Source organism: Rhinatrema bivittatum, chromosome 7, assembly GCF_901001135.1.
Source record: "Rhinatrema bivittatum chromosome 7, aRhiBiv1.1, whole genome shotgun sequence".
Classification (NCBI taxonomy): domain Eukaryota; kingdom Metazoa; phylum Chordata; class Amphibia; order Gymnophiona; family Rhinatrematidae; genus Rhinatrema; species Rhinatrema bivittatum.
Window position 1 is genome coordinate 264,516,829 of NC_042621.1, and position 16,370 is coordinate 264,533,198.

General features: G+C 40.7%; 1 protein-coding gene across 2 annotated transcripts in view; it reads right to left on the bottom strand.

Annotated features, from left to right (window-relative positions):
• LCOR (ligand dependent nuclear receptor corepressor) overlaps positions 1 to 10,476 on the bottom strand; it is a 459,578-nt gene extending 449,102 nt beyond the window's left edge. The window contains exon 1 of one of the 2 annotated variants that reach the window (XM_029610175.1): positions 10,167 to 10,397. In XM_029610175.1, coding sequence (XP_029466035.1) covers positions 10,167 to 10,263 — 97 coding nt within the window. In that variant the 5' untranslated portion in view covers positions 10,264 to 10,397. Of the gene's footprint in view, positions 1 to 10,166 lie in introns of both variants that reach the window. The other variant, XM_029610177.1, reaches the window with a different exon arrangement.
• Positions 10,477 to 16,370: the final 5,894 nt, after the last annotated feature.

Consider the following 16,370-nt stretch of genomic DNA (forward strand, 5'->3'; position numbering starts at 1 on the left):
AAGTATGTTTTGCCACACTTTCCTTTATTTCTTCTAGTGCTGTTTGAAATTTAGCGATAGTCAACTATCACCAACATTTTTGGAGATGTCTCTGATCAGCTCGTCTTTAAACAACAGAAGAGGAACATTGTGCTCTGACACCATCTTGGACTCAATCAGCTTAGGTTTTTAAAACAGAATCCCCAGAAAGGTTTCACAGAGACAAAATATGAAATATGGGTAACTGTCCAGAGCTCCCAAGTTACAATTAGGCAATAGAAAAAATAATGAAAGAAAATAAAAATCTGAGGAAAAAAAAAAAGAACAAAAAAACAATCTTTCTGGCCCCAGGAACTACATCACCCTACGACTTCCTAGGCAGCCATCTTGACCAGAAGCTCCAACCTTGATTTTATTGCCATTTAGTGGGGAAAAATGTCATCTTTCTTATCAAACATTGATAATTTTTGACAAGTTGATATTCAACCTCTCTCCAAAGTTGCTAAAAATCATGGCTGTTAAAGGTATAAATTGCTGTGCATTTCGTTGGAACAGTTATGATTCCATGTATAGCAATGGTTTACTGCAATATGCAAAGTAACAACATTGTAGAACAGAGAAGAGTGTTTTAAAATAAATGGCCATAACTGCTTAGTAAGGGCATTTCTTTGGAACAATTTGCTTCAATGAATGTATTTTAATTTTTTATTTTTATTTATTTATTTTTTTTTTACTGGTGACAAGATACTCGACCAGAAAGCAATAATAAATTCAGAACATAAATATCAAGGCCAACTAAAAAATAAATAAGAAACTAACTTCTCTTACCCCTTTTTCAGGTTCCTTTCCATCCCACCTCCCACTCAGGAGGGCGAGTACTTCTTGGACTACACCAGTACAGTACAACTGCTCACACTCATTCCATGCAGCTGGCTCTTCCTAACCACCAGCACACACTTTCAAAACAGGACGTGCAAAGAAGAAAGGGAGAAGCAGCAGAAGCCACAGTATTGCGACATTGCTGACTTGTTTCTGGACACCCTCACTGTTAGAAGATTGGGGGGTGCGGGGTGAAGGGGATACAACAGAATGGATTCAATCTACTCAAACCTATCTATTCACCTCTCCCCAGGTAGAAATGGAATATGAAATGCTGGTACAAAGTGCCAGAGGATAATACTGCACACCATGTATTTACAGTTCCCATTGGCATATGGAAATTTAGCTACAGATAAATAAAAAAATTTGAAAAAGAGACCAGTTTCTTTCCCTTAAAAAAAAAAAAAAAAGCCATAATGCACATTCTTAAATACAAATATTTAAACATAACATATTTTCCCCATAACCCATACAGCAATGATATGAAAAAGGAATCAGTCAGCCTCAGTGTCAAGAGCAAACAACTATCATGCCAGTAACATAGAAACTAATACACACGTCCGCACACACACGCACTTTTTTAAAATTGAGATAATAGAGAATCTATTGAGGAACTTCAAGGCACCTGTTAAGCTACAACTCTAGAAATACAAGTTAGGTAAAAACAAGAGAATCTCAGTTAACTAGTCAGCCAATCAACTGCAAATTAAGAACATAAAGATATGCCAAACTGGATCAGACCAAGGGTCCATCAAGCCCAGTATCCTGTTTCTAACAGTGGCCAATCCAAGTCACAAGTACCTGGCAAGTACCCAAACATTAAATAGATCTGGAGCTACTATTGCTTATTAATTAAAATAGTTTAGGGATTTTTCCTCTAGGAACTTATCCAGACCTTTTTTTAAACAGTTTCACTAACTGCCGTAACCACATCCTCTGGCAATGAATTCCAGAGCTTAACTATTTGCTGAGTGAAAAAAAATTCTTTGATTTGTTTTAAATGAGATACTTCTAATTTCATAGCATGCCCCTTAGTCCTATTATCTGAGAGAGTAAATAACCGATTTACATTAACCTGTTCAAGTCCTTTCATGAATTTGTAGACCTCTATCATATTCCCCTTCAGTTGTCTCTTCTCCAAACTGAACCCTAACTTCTTTAGTCTTTCCTCATAGGGGGGGGCCATTCCATGCCCCTTATTTTGGTCACCCTTCTCTGCACTCTCTCCAGTGCAACTATATCTTTTTTTGAGATGTGGAGACCAGAACTGTACATTGAATTTGAGGTACAGACTCACCATTGAGCGATACAAAGGCATTATGACTTCCACTGTTTTGCCATTCCCTTCCTAATAATTCTTTACACTGTTTTCTTTTTTGACCGCCACAGCACACAGCCGACAATTTCAATATATTATCCACTATAACGCCTAGATCTCTTTCCTGGGTGGTAACTCCTAAGATAGATCCTAACATTGTGCAACTACAGCAATGGTTATTGTTCGCTATATGCATCACCTTGTACTTGTCCACATATTTCATCTGCCATTTGGAAGCCCAATCTTCCAGTTTCACAAGGTCCTCCTGCGATTTATCACAATCCGCTTGAGAATTAACTACTCTGCATAATTTTGTGTCATCCGCAAATTTGATCACCTCACTTATCGTACCCCTTTCCATGATAAGTTTGCCTGTATATACAACCTTGTCTACACCTCCGGTGTGGCTCTCAGAGTAATTTTATAGCCCTGTTCACCTGTCCACACTTTGTACAAGATATGAGACATTTGCTCTCCCGTCTCTTTATAATGTTGGGAATATTTATTATGTACATAAGTTTGCTTTTCTGATTTCTAGCCTTAAGCTATCGCTCCCACGTGCAACTGTCTCTGCACTTCCCAGTTCTCTGTTAACCTGTTTTTTGTAACTGCTCTCTTCCTGCTTTGTTTTTTTACCCGTTACATGTAAACTGGCATCTCTCTGATGATGGTCGGTCAAGAAAAAACACAAATAAATAAATATTAAAAAGCACTGGTCCAAGTACAGATTCCCTGAGGCACTCCACTGTTTACCTTTTTCCATTGTGAAAACAGACCATTTAATCCTACCCTGTTTCCTGTCTTTTAATCAGTACGCAATCCAGAAAAGGACATCGCCTCCTATCCCATAACTTTTTATGTTTTTTTTAGAAGCCTCTAATGAGGGCTTTCAGTAGAGAAACTTGTTATAAGTTTACAATTAAAGTAACAGTTGCAAAAATGTTTAAAAACCTCAACTTCCATTTTCTAAAAGTAATTCCTTTGATACTGGGCCGTTTCCAATATACCTATAAAGATAGCAGAGGCTCATGGGCCAGCACAAGGACAGTGACATTCAAGGCACCAGCAAAGAGAATTGGAACATAGGTCCCATGTGTTAGTACCTAGAGACATAATGCCCCTGGCCCTTGACCTCATTAAATGTCATTGTCTAAAGTCTGGAACACCAATTTGTGTAGCAGCAATTGTCTGGCAATAGAACATTTTCAGCAATGAACTTCACTGAAGTTAATTCACATTACTTTTGTATATAAGCACAAAATAAGAAAGTAAATTTGATAGATTAGTTATAGAACTAAAATCAGTTTCATGCATTTTTCACAAAATATCTACTGCATATTTATCAGCATATGACAAGAAATTGTACATGAACTATGTCTGAAGGTTAAATATACACAATGTTTCTTCACCATGATAGCAATAAAAAAAAACAAAAACCACTGTCAATGTCACAAACCAACTAAAATATTGTTTGCACTGATTAAATGTAATATTGCAAAATGCTGCATTTAAAGTACTCTCTAACACAGGATGTTTGTTTTGTTGTAGAGAAAACAAACTTGCTAAACTGAGATGCATGAAATTCTAAAACAGAATTCTTAAAAACATACCTGTTGCAAAAGTCAAAGATTTCTCTGCTGCTTCCTGGACCAATTCAGCACCATGCAAGCAGATTTTGATATCCCTCAAACTGAGATTCTAAAAAGCACCATTTATTTTAACCAAGGCATGAAATTTATAGTTGCCAGCTCGGTACTGAAAGGTGGCAAGTGATATACCCACACAGTAACTACAGTATGAGGGGGGCACCAGAGTCGGAAAGCAAGAAGTCTCTCTCAAGTACTGCTACTCCAACCTCTTGGTTTTCAATTCATGCCAACTTCCTACCTTTCATTCATGATCACTTGCACTGCAGCAAAGCACAATGACATAAATAGCATATGAACAAAGGGGATGAAGGGCCAGAAAAGAAGTACAAGTGATAATACGGGTGTATAAAGAAGCAGAAAAAGTAAAAGTAATACAAATGAGATGCAGAAGGCATGCCAAAGCAAAAACAGGACAGGGCTGGAAGTAAGGAAGGGGAATGCAGCAGAAGAAGAAACCATGGACTGAAAGGAGAGATGTGCACCAGAGTGTAAGAACAAGGCAGGGGTGCCATAAGGTGGGAGCGAGCACCAAATCAAGAAAGAAAAAAAGAGACAGCATAAGATTAAGAAAATTATGCCAAAAACAGAACAAGATGGGTGCCAATGAGAAAGAGGAAGGAGTAAGAGAAAATCTTAGTTTAACAAAATTCATCAATTTAAGTATGCCATTGACTGGTGCAGTAGTTTTAAGAATAGAAAATGCATTCAGTACTTTCTGCTAACATGCAAATGCCAAAAATCACTATTCTTAAACATTAGTATGCCTTATAAGCAGGTAAGTACCCACTTATAAAACTTGGGATTCTTGTTATTGCCTTTGATGGTGGCCCCAGCTGCACCAAAGGCACCCAAGTGCCATAATTCACAATGCAGGCATCATATGAAATGCTGATCCTCATCTCCCACCCAACTTGCTAATCTAAGGAAGTGGAAATTTTTGGGCTAATTTAGTTAAACCTGAAATTTCAGACCCTAGTTGTAAAACTCACCTAAGCACTTTGTCTATAAAGAGCTTAAACTGGTAATTCAAACCACTCATTTTAGAAATACTAGCTCAAAAGTATACTTAACTCGTTAAAAACGGACTTTGGTCCTCGGATACTTGCTTACATGTTTTGAAATAAATCACGTATATATTAAACATACCTAACAGTTTTCGGAGCTTCAAATACATTGAAACAAACAAAAAAACTGTAGTGCTGTGCCAGACAGGTGAAATGCTATTTAAGCAAAATTTAAGGAAGAAACCTAAATTATGTTTCAATCCTACTCAAATTTTATCATATGCTTAATGCTATGTCACTCAGAATTGCAAGAAAAGAAAATGTAATAAAACAGATAAACAATGATGCTTTAAACAGACAGTATTCTATATATACTGTAAAAAATAAAACATATCTATTATAAAAGTAATTTAGGTTCAAACTTTTCATGGCACATAGCCAAAAAGATAAAAAGTTATTTGCATTGCTATACTTTGGCCCTTTTGGTTTTCTTAACCACACCACACTTAATTACCCATTAAACAAATCTTAAAGGACTTTGTGTTTCAAAATTTCCATTGGAACAAAGCTATGTGCTGCTAATGTCATCTCAAAAAATAAAATATGGAATGTAGCTAATATTTCACTGCATTAACAATCTACCTAGTAACCAAATGACAAATAAAAAAAATTGAATAATTTAATGTTCATAAGTTTCCCAACACAAAAGAGGAGGAAATCTGCTCTTCAATTGTTATAAACACACAAAAAGTAATAAAGAGCAGAGAATTGAAACAGTCTGAAACTTCATAAATTTGTAAACAAAGTTCCTTGTTTAATTATTATTTGTGCAATACTTCAAAGCGGCTACTCCAAGAGCTCAAGCGAGATAGAAAAGTTTTCCACCAGGTCCCCCAGACACGGACAGTGTTTCGCTTAGAGCTGCGTCGGGAGGGACTGAGAACAGTGTATTATTTCAACCACTTCACTCAGGTCCGATTTAGTATTAAAGGAGTTTTAACATAGTAGTATTACGAAATAGGACAGATTACATAAATAACCAGATAAAAAGATGTCCATCAGGCTACCAAGTCACAAAAAAGCATCCAGTTTGATCAGTAAACACAAAAGCATAGATGTTGTATTATGTAATCTGAATTTTAGTTCCTCAACTATCTTTTCCATTCTCTTTATTCATAAGTGAATAAAATATATAAAGCAATTTAAAGCCCAACATACTAAAGAGTTTTCACCATTTTACAACGACTTTTTATCATTTATAAAGTGCGACCACACACACAGTGCTGTACAGATACATGTGAGAGAGTCACTGCTCTATGGAGCTTGCAATCTAGTCAAGACAAACATACTGGTACATGACCCACAAGAGTCAATAGGAGGCACATTTATTGCAGAGAAGAGGTTAGGTGTTAAAAGAAGCCTCAAAAACCTTTTAGGCTAGATTTGAATGAAGCCAAAGAGGCAGCTTGGGGATTTTCCTTTTCTTTTTTGAAACTTTGCTAGTTTTGTTTTGCAAACATTTGGGGGTTGCTTTCATCGTGTGTAGGGGGGGGATATTTTCAGAGCCTAAAAGAAGAAATTGAAATCTATTGAGTCTATTCCAGGCATACAGAACAGCAAAGTAGAAATCATGAAGTCAAGAACTAGCAGTGAAGGAGGACTGAGATAATATATAGAAACATAGAAATGACGGCAGAAGAAGACCAGTCGGTCCATCCAGTCTGCCCAGCAAGCTTCACACTTATTTTTTCTCATACTTATCTGTTTCTCTTGGCTCTTAGTAACCTTATGTTCTAATTCCCTTTCACCCCCACTATTAATGTAGAGAGCAGTGATGGAGCTGCTTCCAAGTGAAATATCAGTTTGATTAGTTGGGTAAGCGGCAGCATAGCTCTCTGCCATGAAGCAGAGGGCAATGCTAGATGTGTGTGAAGTATTAGTTTTTCTTCTCCCCTGTTGTTGAAGCAGGGAGCTATGCTGGATATGCATTGAAAGTGAAGTATGCCTTGAAAGTCACATTAACTATCATCAAATATTGAAAAGCCTAATAATTGGTAATACCTATAGCCCATGAACCCATCCCTGTTTTTTTCTTTTTTTTTTTTTTTTTTTTTAAATTGGGAGATGGCTGCCCTTCATCCTTCCGCTCCGTGAAAGTGGACACCTACCACTGGCATCCCGCTCCGTGAATGCCTCTGTGACTACTGCCGCTCCGTGCAGTGTTTTACTACCTGCTCTTTATATGCGTCCTCTAGACCTGATGGATCCCATCCCTGTTTTTTTGTTTGTTTTTTAATTTAATTGGAAGATGACAGCCCTCCATCCTTCTGCTCCATGAAGGTGGAGGGCTGTCATCTATATGTTTATCTATCAATATTTCACTTTTTACTGTGATTGCCACTTCTAGATGCGCTTTTTACTTACACCTTTTTATCAATGACTTCCATTTATTAGCAGTCACTGAGCTTTTAGTAGCTAAACTTTCAATTCCATTTTCAGCTTATTTTTATATAGCTGTAATTTTGCATTAATGGGCCTATGTCCTAAGCTTTTTTCCCCCACTGACATAAAAAGCATATCACTACATAAAATGAAACATCTTAAAATGATACGGCATTTCAAAGCCAAAGTTCACGAACAGAATCAAACACACCTAAGACTTATTATTCCATAAATTCAGTCTATTTGATATACAAGATTCTAAATTCATTTAGTCAACTCCCATAAAATTATTTTAGCAACCCTAACATTAGGCTTTTCTGGGATAGCTTGCTAAGAATAACACCTGACTAACCCAAAAAAGCCTAAATAGCCAGTTATCAGAAGTATCAAAATCTGAACGAATGAGACAAAACAGAGTCAAACCAGATTAAAGAAAGTGAAAATTATAGACATCTCCTATGCTTAAATCCTCATTTTCAACTGTCACAAAATAAAATCAGTTTATTATATGAACTTCAGTACAAAAGGAGGACATATTAGTTAGTGTTTAAATTGATCCTAGATGTTCTCTAAATATCAAAGTAACTTCCACACAGATTTATTACCCACAGTCACTAGGCATGATACTCTGTTACATATTTTCTCCTGATTATGTTTTGTGGCTTTATAAAATTTATTTAGACTAATATTCTCAGGGTCACAAAGTTAGTTTAGATATTTAGCAAGGTATCCAGCAGTCTAGCTAAAAAAAATTAGTCCTTATGTAGGAGAAAGAACAAATCTTTCAATTCCTTCGAAGTTATGTTTTTCATCTTATCTGTAATTAAGTTTTACACTAATTTATACATTTAACCATAAACTATAACTAAAGAAAATGTAATGCCATTACCTATGAATCACCGTAATAAACATGAGTCAACTTTATGAACACACCTTGTATCAAAATAAGCTTATTTTGATACATGCCATTACTATGACAAAGCCACATTTTTCAGAAAATGCTATAATTTTTTTTTAACAGTCCCAAAAGCTTAATATCCTGAATACTGTACTACTATTAAAATTCAGTTCCATCTCACATCCAAACAGGACAAAGGAGCCATATCACAGCATGAAACTCCATTTCAATGGACACCAGCAAGCAATATATGCATGATGCTTTCAACAAAAATCATATTCTGAACATGATTTTGTTTTTAGAACTAAATAAATCATCATGAATTTGGCAAAATACTCTCCTCATACTATAAATTATATCTTCCTTATTACAAGATATTACTTCTATATACTAATAGGGAGATGATACAACAAAAAACAAAACAAAAAACACATAACATTCCACTAATGTAACAATAGCAAAAATTAAATACACAAATAACTGAGAAGGGACTGCATACAAATGGGGAATAATCGGTTTTATAAACTCATTGAAAATGCCTGGCAACTTACTTTTTGTGAGGGGGGGTTTAAATATCTATGAGTTATACCCGTAATTTCGAGCTTTTAATCTTGCCGACCATAGAGTCAGGAGAGGATAGAGGGGAGGGAAACAGGACCTTAGAGAAAAAACAGACAAAAAAAAAACAACACATACTGTAACAGGGGGCTTTTATTCGACCCTTTTACCCCTCCCCCAACGCTCGACGACCACCAAAAGGATTGCATTGCTCTCAGTTCAATGGTGCCAAGCACCAAGATCGTCAAATTTCCTAAACTGTCTACATTGTGAATTAAAAACCACTTTAGAGAAAAAGTCAGTTCAGTGCTAGGCCTCAGACCCCTGACAAACCGCTCTCCTTGGTCTCTCCCTCCCTGCCCTCCGTTGGAGGGACACAAAAAGATGTGTTTGCAGATGGTGAAAACGCGCCTAGTTTCTGGTTTATTTAAATAAACAACAAAAAGGGCAAAACCGCCATAACAGCAAGTTAAAAACGGGGGAAATGTTTTAGGTTAAATAATAAGCTTGCAAATTCGATACTTATACTATATAAATGTATATTAACTGTTGGCAACAATTCCTATGAAACACAAGAAAGCGTTCCCTTCCCCCAAGACCACCGGTGTTTCTTCAACATCAACGTGTAATCAAAATAGAAGAGCTCATCTTTAACATAACCAAAAGTCATCTCAGATTTTGTAGCCCATATCCGTAAAATATATCTTAGTAACACGATTCGTTCATTTAAAAAAATCAGTTTGGTTAGATTCATAAAGTTAAAATAAAACTGGGCTAAAAATGTATACGAACATATGATTCGCCATGACAATGTTTTGTTTTTTTCTTTAAATATGGGATAAAGCCCTCAAGGTTTGGATAAGCGCGCACACGAAGAGACTAACAGGCGCGCGCGCTTTCGCGAGACCGGCGGGAGTTTCTTTTCTTTTTAATAACCCCCACCACTACAGTTATAAAAAGGGGAAGATGGGGGCGCCATGCGCAGGCTCCTATTGGCTAAAGCGCGCGCCTCCTCAAACCTCCCCACTCTACAGACTTTTAGTCTGTGCGCGTGACAAGCCTTCATCAGCGTAAACGAGGAAGGAAGATGAGTAACCCGGAAATTTTCTCATTAAATTTTTCTACGCATTTTAAACTAAACAATATGGAAAAAAATAACTCCCCTTTACTTCTGCAAAGCAAACCCTGTGATCTCCGGAAGGCAACAGAAAATGCACGAACAAGCACTACACAGCAATAGAAATCGCATAAACGAAAGGGGCACGCGGAGAGATGGGGGGAGGGAAAGTGTCGCGCGCAGGAACAGCCGCCTATGCGTTCCGCTCGCGCGGCAAATAAACGGACGCTGGACTTTGGCCTGTAGTTTGACCCGTTCCGTCTGAATCCCTCGGCCCTGCTCATGTCGGCGCCAATCCCAGTGTGAATACAGAGGAGCTTACCTACACAGTGAATGAGTTTGTGCCGCCACGAGTCAAGTTCCTGCCGAAAGCCGCGCCTCTCGATGGAGCATTGCTGGCTTTTACACAGACTCGCCATTTTCTGTCGGCCCTCCAGCGGGCGCGTACAGACCTGACAGCGTGGAAGGGGACGTTTTGCGTCATTGCGCTAGGTCAGAACGGCGGCAGGCACACCCCCTGCATTCTCCTTGTTGTTGCCTACGTCAACATCCGCTGCCAGTAAAGTATGTAATGAAGTCAGTTTATCGTTGCTCGTTGTATGTTCTTGATAGTGAAATATGGGTAAGAGAGAAAAGGGATTTTAATGTTCCAGTTTCCTTTGCGGGAATTCTGTACTGTCAAATATTCAGTAAAATTTTGAATTGTAGAAGTTATGTCTGAACGGAGAGCTGTGAGTGTCAGCTGTGAGATGTTGAAGTATGGTAGCGTGAGCATTTCTGTAGTGCAGCGATTTTCATAAATTTTCAAGCGAGGGCCTCTTTGGCTGTGGAAGAGGCAAGAGGGGCCTTCAATGACGTGACCCGCTTGGAGAGTGGGGTCCCCTCTCTGCCAATTCAGTCAGCCTTGCTACACAGTCATACTGAGAGTGACATATAACTAAACCAGTCTGATCTCCCATACTTTGGGGCCAGTGCAATACAGTAAGCTCACACTGTTTAACCTGCTGTCCGATGCGGGTTAAATAGGCGCTAATCCACCCCCTAATGCAATAGGGGGATTAATGCCTATTAAACGCGCGTCCAACGCGGAGTGAATGAGTTAGCGCTCATCAGATGCAAAGGCTGATGCAATATTACGTGCGTAAAAACATATGTCCAACCTAGGCGCACATTTTTCATAGTGCGCACTGCTGCGATAAAAGGGGTACAAATTGTGCGTCCCTAGTGCTCAAGCATTGGGCGCCCAGGAGACGTGGCTGTGCACCCACAACAGCATCAGGCATTGGCAGCTGACCTGGCAGAGCTCTCTTCCCACCCTCAGCAGGGCTGTTCCCAATTAGTCTTACTTGTCAGTGAAAGGACTAATCCCCTTTCAGGATAGCATTCTGACAGGATATTTATTGGTCCTTTCACTGACATGTGACAGTGAATGAACCAATCAGCACTGTGTTGGAGTAAATAAATTAATTTTTTAAGTTTCTGCACCTTCCCTCTGCAAGTCAGCCACCAAGCACCACCCAAGCCCGCTGCCCCGGGCCAGCCAGAGGGTAGCATTCACCTCTCAATTTGAGCAGCAGGGCAGCAACCCAGCTGTCCACCCCGTCAGACACCATGCCCAGAATTTTATTATTTTTTTTACATGACTTATTTTTGCATGATGATGCTTTCTTTGGTTCCTCTACTTAGTATTGTGACAATACTAATAGGAGGAACCACAGAAAGCAGGATTTTTGTTTCAGTGGTGGAGCCCTTGAGCGCAGCATGCCTTAATACCAACTCCTGGGCTGACGTAAAACTTGCTACGTTACAATGGGCACTTGGACCATACGGGAATTTTTTGAATCACAGGGTAAAGGCTGAAAACCTCATCTACATGCCGTTTATATGTGATGAGCGCTATTAGCTACATGCTGGTTTGGACGCGCTAATCTCCGTATTGTATCAGGAGTTATTTTAGCACAACCAATCGCGTGTTAAGTGGTGTCGCGTGTTAAGTGGTGTGCTAGCCCTAGTGCACAGTATTGCATCAGCCCCTTTCTGTTTTCCTTCAGCCTATCTCCCTCCTCCCTTTCAGTCTCCCTCAGCCCATTCCCACCAGCCTATTCTTCACAAAACGATCTCCCCAGCTCCTTTACTCCAACATACACTGGCTTTCCTCAATACACATACTATCCCAGCCAGTCTGATCCTCCACCTGCCTGACCTATCAATCAGTCTATATCATCCTGTCCCCACCCCATGCCCCTCTAAGGTGATTGTCCCCACCATTTATTAATTCTCCCTCTCCAGAGACTTTTTACTCCCACTGCTTCCAAAATAGCTGTTCCTCTTTATCCAGTCAAACCAGTCCAGAGAAGCAGGTTATGCCCACTGAGTAGCAGATAAAGACAGAGATCAAGAGGCTTGCTGATATCACCCTTTATAAGAATCCACGATGACTTCAACCAACCTGCCAGTATTATCTGTCTCCAGTAGATGGTAGGCATACATTCGGTGGTGTGGACTATGGCCTGGTACGCTGAAAAGGAAGAATTGGAGGAGGCTCCTGAGCTGAAAGACTAGGTCTCACTCAGTTAAGCAGGGCCCTTGATTAGATTAAAAAAAAAAAAAGCTTAAAAGTTTTGGGCATAGCACCTCCTGAGGAGAAAGCCCTGTTGAGTGGATCAGGACCAGGGGCTTTCAGGAGGGCTGTTTTTGTATTTACCTTCCTCCTCCTCCCCTTCTTATCCCTCTACCTCTCTCTCTATTGCTTCCCCTTTAAGTATGAGCTGTTTTTTGGAGGCAACAATAAAAAAAAAAAAGGCAAAGGGAATGAAATGTGGTCTGCATAGTGGCTGAGCACCATGGAAGAAGGAGCTTAAGTATTTCATTGTGGTGATTCAAGGGAAATCCCTGGGTGAGTTGCTTAAAGATTGTTTTTAATTTGTTGGGGCCATGGGTTGCTACTGCAAATGTCATAATGGCAGCTCATGGTGAACGTAGGAAAATGTCTGTGATCTACGCAGCTGGTAACGTATGGAAAATGCAACTGGGGGGAGGGGGGGGGATGTAGAGATGTGGGGCATGAGCAGGAACTGCCACAAATGTAATAGAGCTTAGGAAGAGCTCCAAAGTGGGGAGATCTATTATCTCCTGCAGGGGGTTCATGGCCGGGCAATATAATTAAGCAGGTTTCAACTGCTAGGGTCCAGATGGCTGAAGCAGCTCCGCAGCCATTTTGATACTGTGGATCAATGAAGGGATTGCAACCCTCGTTTTAGCCCTGAGAATAGTGTAGTATATTGAAATCCACACTGAAGGTTGATGTGAAAGAGGTGGAATATAATCTTGTTTTATTTAAATAAATACCACACGGGTCTTGGGGCCTTCCAGGAACTCTGCTGCAGAAGGGCAGGGTTCTTCCATAGTGGATATTTCATCCTGGCCAAGAGTTGTGATTTCACAGGTTTTCCGTCGATAAGCAGGACTGAATTAGCCATGATCTGTGGGTGACATAATCCGGCAGCACTGCTTTAAGCTCTATTGAGCATGTGTGAGAGTTGCCTCAGGATTTCCTCAGTCTGTTTTTTTTTTTTTTCTGTCTCTATTCACTTATCTGCTTGGTCTTGCTAATCTCTTCAAAACTCATTTCATTGGGATCATTAAGAGGGAATATCATCTTCTGGTGGCTGAAGAGGTTCAGTAAGCATTGCTTTGGGAAATTTTAGGACTTAAAAAGATTGGGGGAAAGGTGAAATAGTGGGGTATATTCTTTAGTATATATGTTTCTGATATAAAAAGCAAGCCAAGATAGGTAATACCTTAGAGTGTTGCATTCAGCAATTGGCAGGCTACCCCATGAACCAGCCCTGGGTCAGCCACGCCATCAGCCAGTGCAGGGAATACTTGTCGGGCCACCACACTGCAAGACACCTTTCCCTGGCCATGACCTGGCACGACGATGCCAACTCTAGCACACTGAGTCTTCCCCTAGGCACATGCACACATCTCCTTTCAGTCTTTAAAGGGACAGTGGCAGGAAAAGCTCCGCAGCCCCCAAAAATGACATCACCAATGCTGCCCTATAAAAAGGCATCTCTTCAGTTCTTCAGTGTCACCCTCGTCAGCCGCCTGTTCTTCTCCATGCCTTCCTGCCCTGCCTATCCATCCCACTTTTTCTTTCGGATGGATACCTGGTTTGACTTTGACCTGATCTCAGACACGTTGATCTCTGCCTGCTATTGACCACTGCCTACTACCGGATATACTTGTCTGCCACCTGCCAGAGACCTCAGCCTGTCACCAGATACGCCTGACCCAGCTACCCTATGACAAATCTCGCCTACCGCAGTGGCCCCCACCTAAGACCTACTAGCTCTGGCATCCAAAGGCTGAACCCGAGAAGAACATGGCCTGGTAAAGGCAAAGCTCCAGTTGGGCCTCTCCCTTGTCTGAGTCCGCCTGCCAACAGTGGAAACCTGCAGGGCTCCTCCCTGCAGGTTGTGCCAATAACACCTTGGTCCAAGGATCTACGAATGCAACATAGAGTTTGTGTGTATCTGATATAACAAGCAAGCCAAATGTATGGGATAACTTAGAGTTTATGTGTACTTAAGGTAAAAGATCAGTTACTCACCTTAGAAAGGTATTTGAGTAGTGTGATTGGTTTGAGTAGGTGCCAACACATGTTAGCAGATTCCAAGAATGAATATTGTTGTGTTCTCCATGAGGAGTTAGCAATCTGTAATGAAACCGCTATCTGATGGGAGGAGCAATCAGATAGGAGTTAGCAATCTGTAGTATTTAGGAGAGTTGTGGGTGGATCCTTGGACCAGTGGCAGTGGACCACACCCCCAGGGAAGACGCCGAGAGAGACCACCGGTCAGGCTCAGAGTATGGAGACAGACACACACTAGTTCTTTTATTAGACAGTATACTGAACCACCAGAGGTGGCAGTAGTGAGCTGGCATGCCCGGCTGGGCTGTAGTCCCTCAGAAGCTGGAACAGCAATCCCTGGAAGCTGAGCTATAGAGAAACTGAAATATAGTGAGTAGGCAGGGTAAGCAGAGTTCATATACCGAACCTGATGGTAAGACTCACACAATGTCTCATAGAAGCCCAGGAGCTGGAAAGTATAGGCTCTTGAGGAGGGCGTACCTGGTTCCAGGGAAAGCTCTGAGAGAGCGATGATACTCACAGATGTAGTAGGCAGTGCTGACTTCCAGGCAGAAGTGAATTCGAAGCAGTCTGGGAACAAGGGCCCTCGAGGACCGAGTACCGGTTCCAGACTTCAATCTACAAAGTAAGAGAGAGAGCGAGGCCCCTGAGGAGCGGATACCCCTGGTTAGTCCGAGGAGGCAGAGTAGCTTAGATAGAATGAATCCAAATCCGTTGTCATTCCTTATCCTTGCTAACTCGATGTGTTAGCAAATTCTAAGACCTTAAATATCCGTCGCGGGTGATGTCATCTTCGGGGGACGCCCCCGAGGTTCACGCCATCACTGGTACTTCAGTCGGCGCACGCCCCTAAGCCTCCAGGAAACATGGCGGTTAGCAGGATGGAGCCGGTCCGGGGACGCCGGAGGACCTCGGCAGAGGAACACCGCAGCAGCCAATCTTCCCGTGGGCGAAGAGGGAGGTGCCAAAGAGGTGAGGAGAGCGGAAAGGGGGCATCGGGAACCGACGGACACAACAAATATAAAGAAACCCCCACTAGTAGGAGGATCCATCTGATATTCTAACATTCAAAATCCAAAGTTCATCACTGTGCTCGATATAGTGTGAATGTTTCAAACATAAGGAAGTTTTAGACTGATTTGGTCCCCTGACACGGCCATATTTCACCTGCCGGCTTCTTCGGGAGGGTCAAAGCTAGAAATACATTCAGAGCTTACATACAGAATGAGCAGTGCTTCACAGTGAAGTCAGACAATACTTGCCTGTATTATATTGATTTATCTTGAAACATTCTGCTTAAGGATTGATGTACATTAAAATCACTGGAAAGCACCTAGTTCAAGGATTGATGCATATCAAATTTATTATCAGGAGAATTTGCACTCCCACTCCTTTGATGTTTGGGCCCACATTTGTTAAACAGAAAGAATAGCTGTGAGTTACTCAGGCTAACTGAAGTGTAAATCAGCAAAGGGATTGTGTAGTACTAACTTGCCTTTGAAGCACAAGATATATTGCAGGAGAAGAGCTCAATAACCCCCTTTCCAGTGGGAGCATTGAGAAGAGAAGATCATCTTGCTGTTGGCTGAAAAGGATCAGTAAGTATTGTTTTGGGAAAGTTTAAAGCTTAAAAAGATTGGGGAAAATATGAAATAGTGGGGAATGTTCTTTAGGGTGTATGTGTCTGATATAAAAAGCAAGCCAAGGTAGTTAATAGTTAGAGTACACATTAAAAATCAATCAAGCTTTTATCTAAAACATAGGATTGCCTCATCCCTTATCAAGAGTTTAATTATCCCCTTGCAAATCACTACCAGATTAATACTGAATGCACCAACCAACTTAAAGGACTCTAATTTACGTATTCCT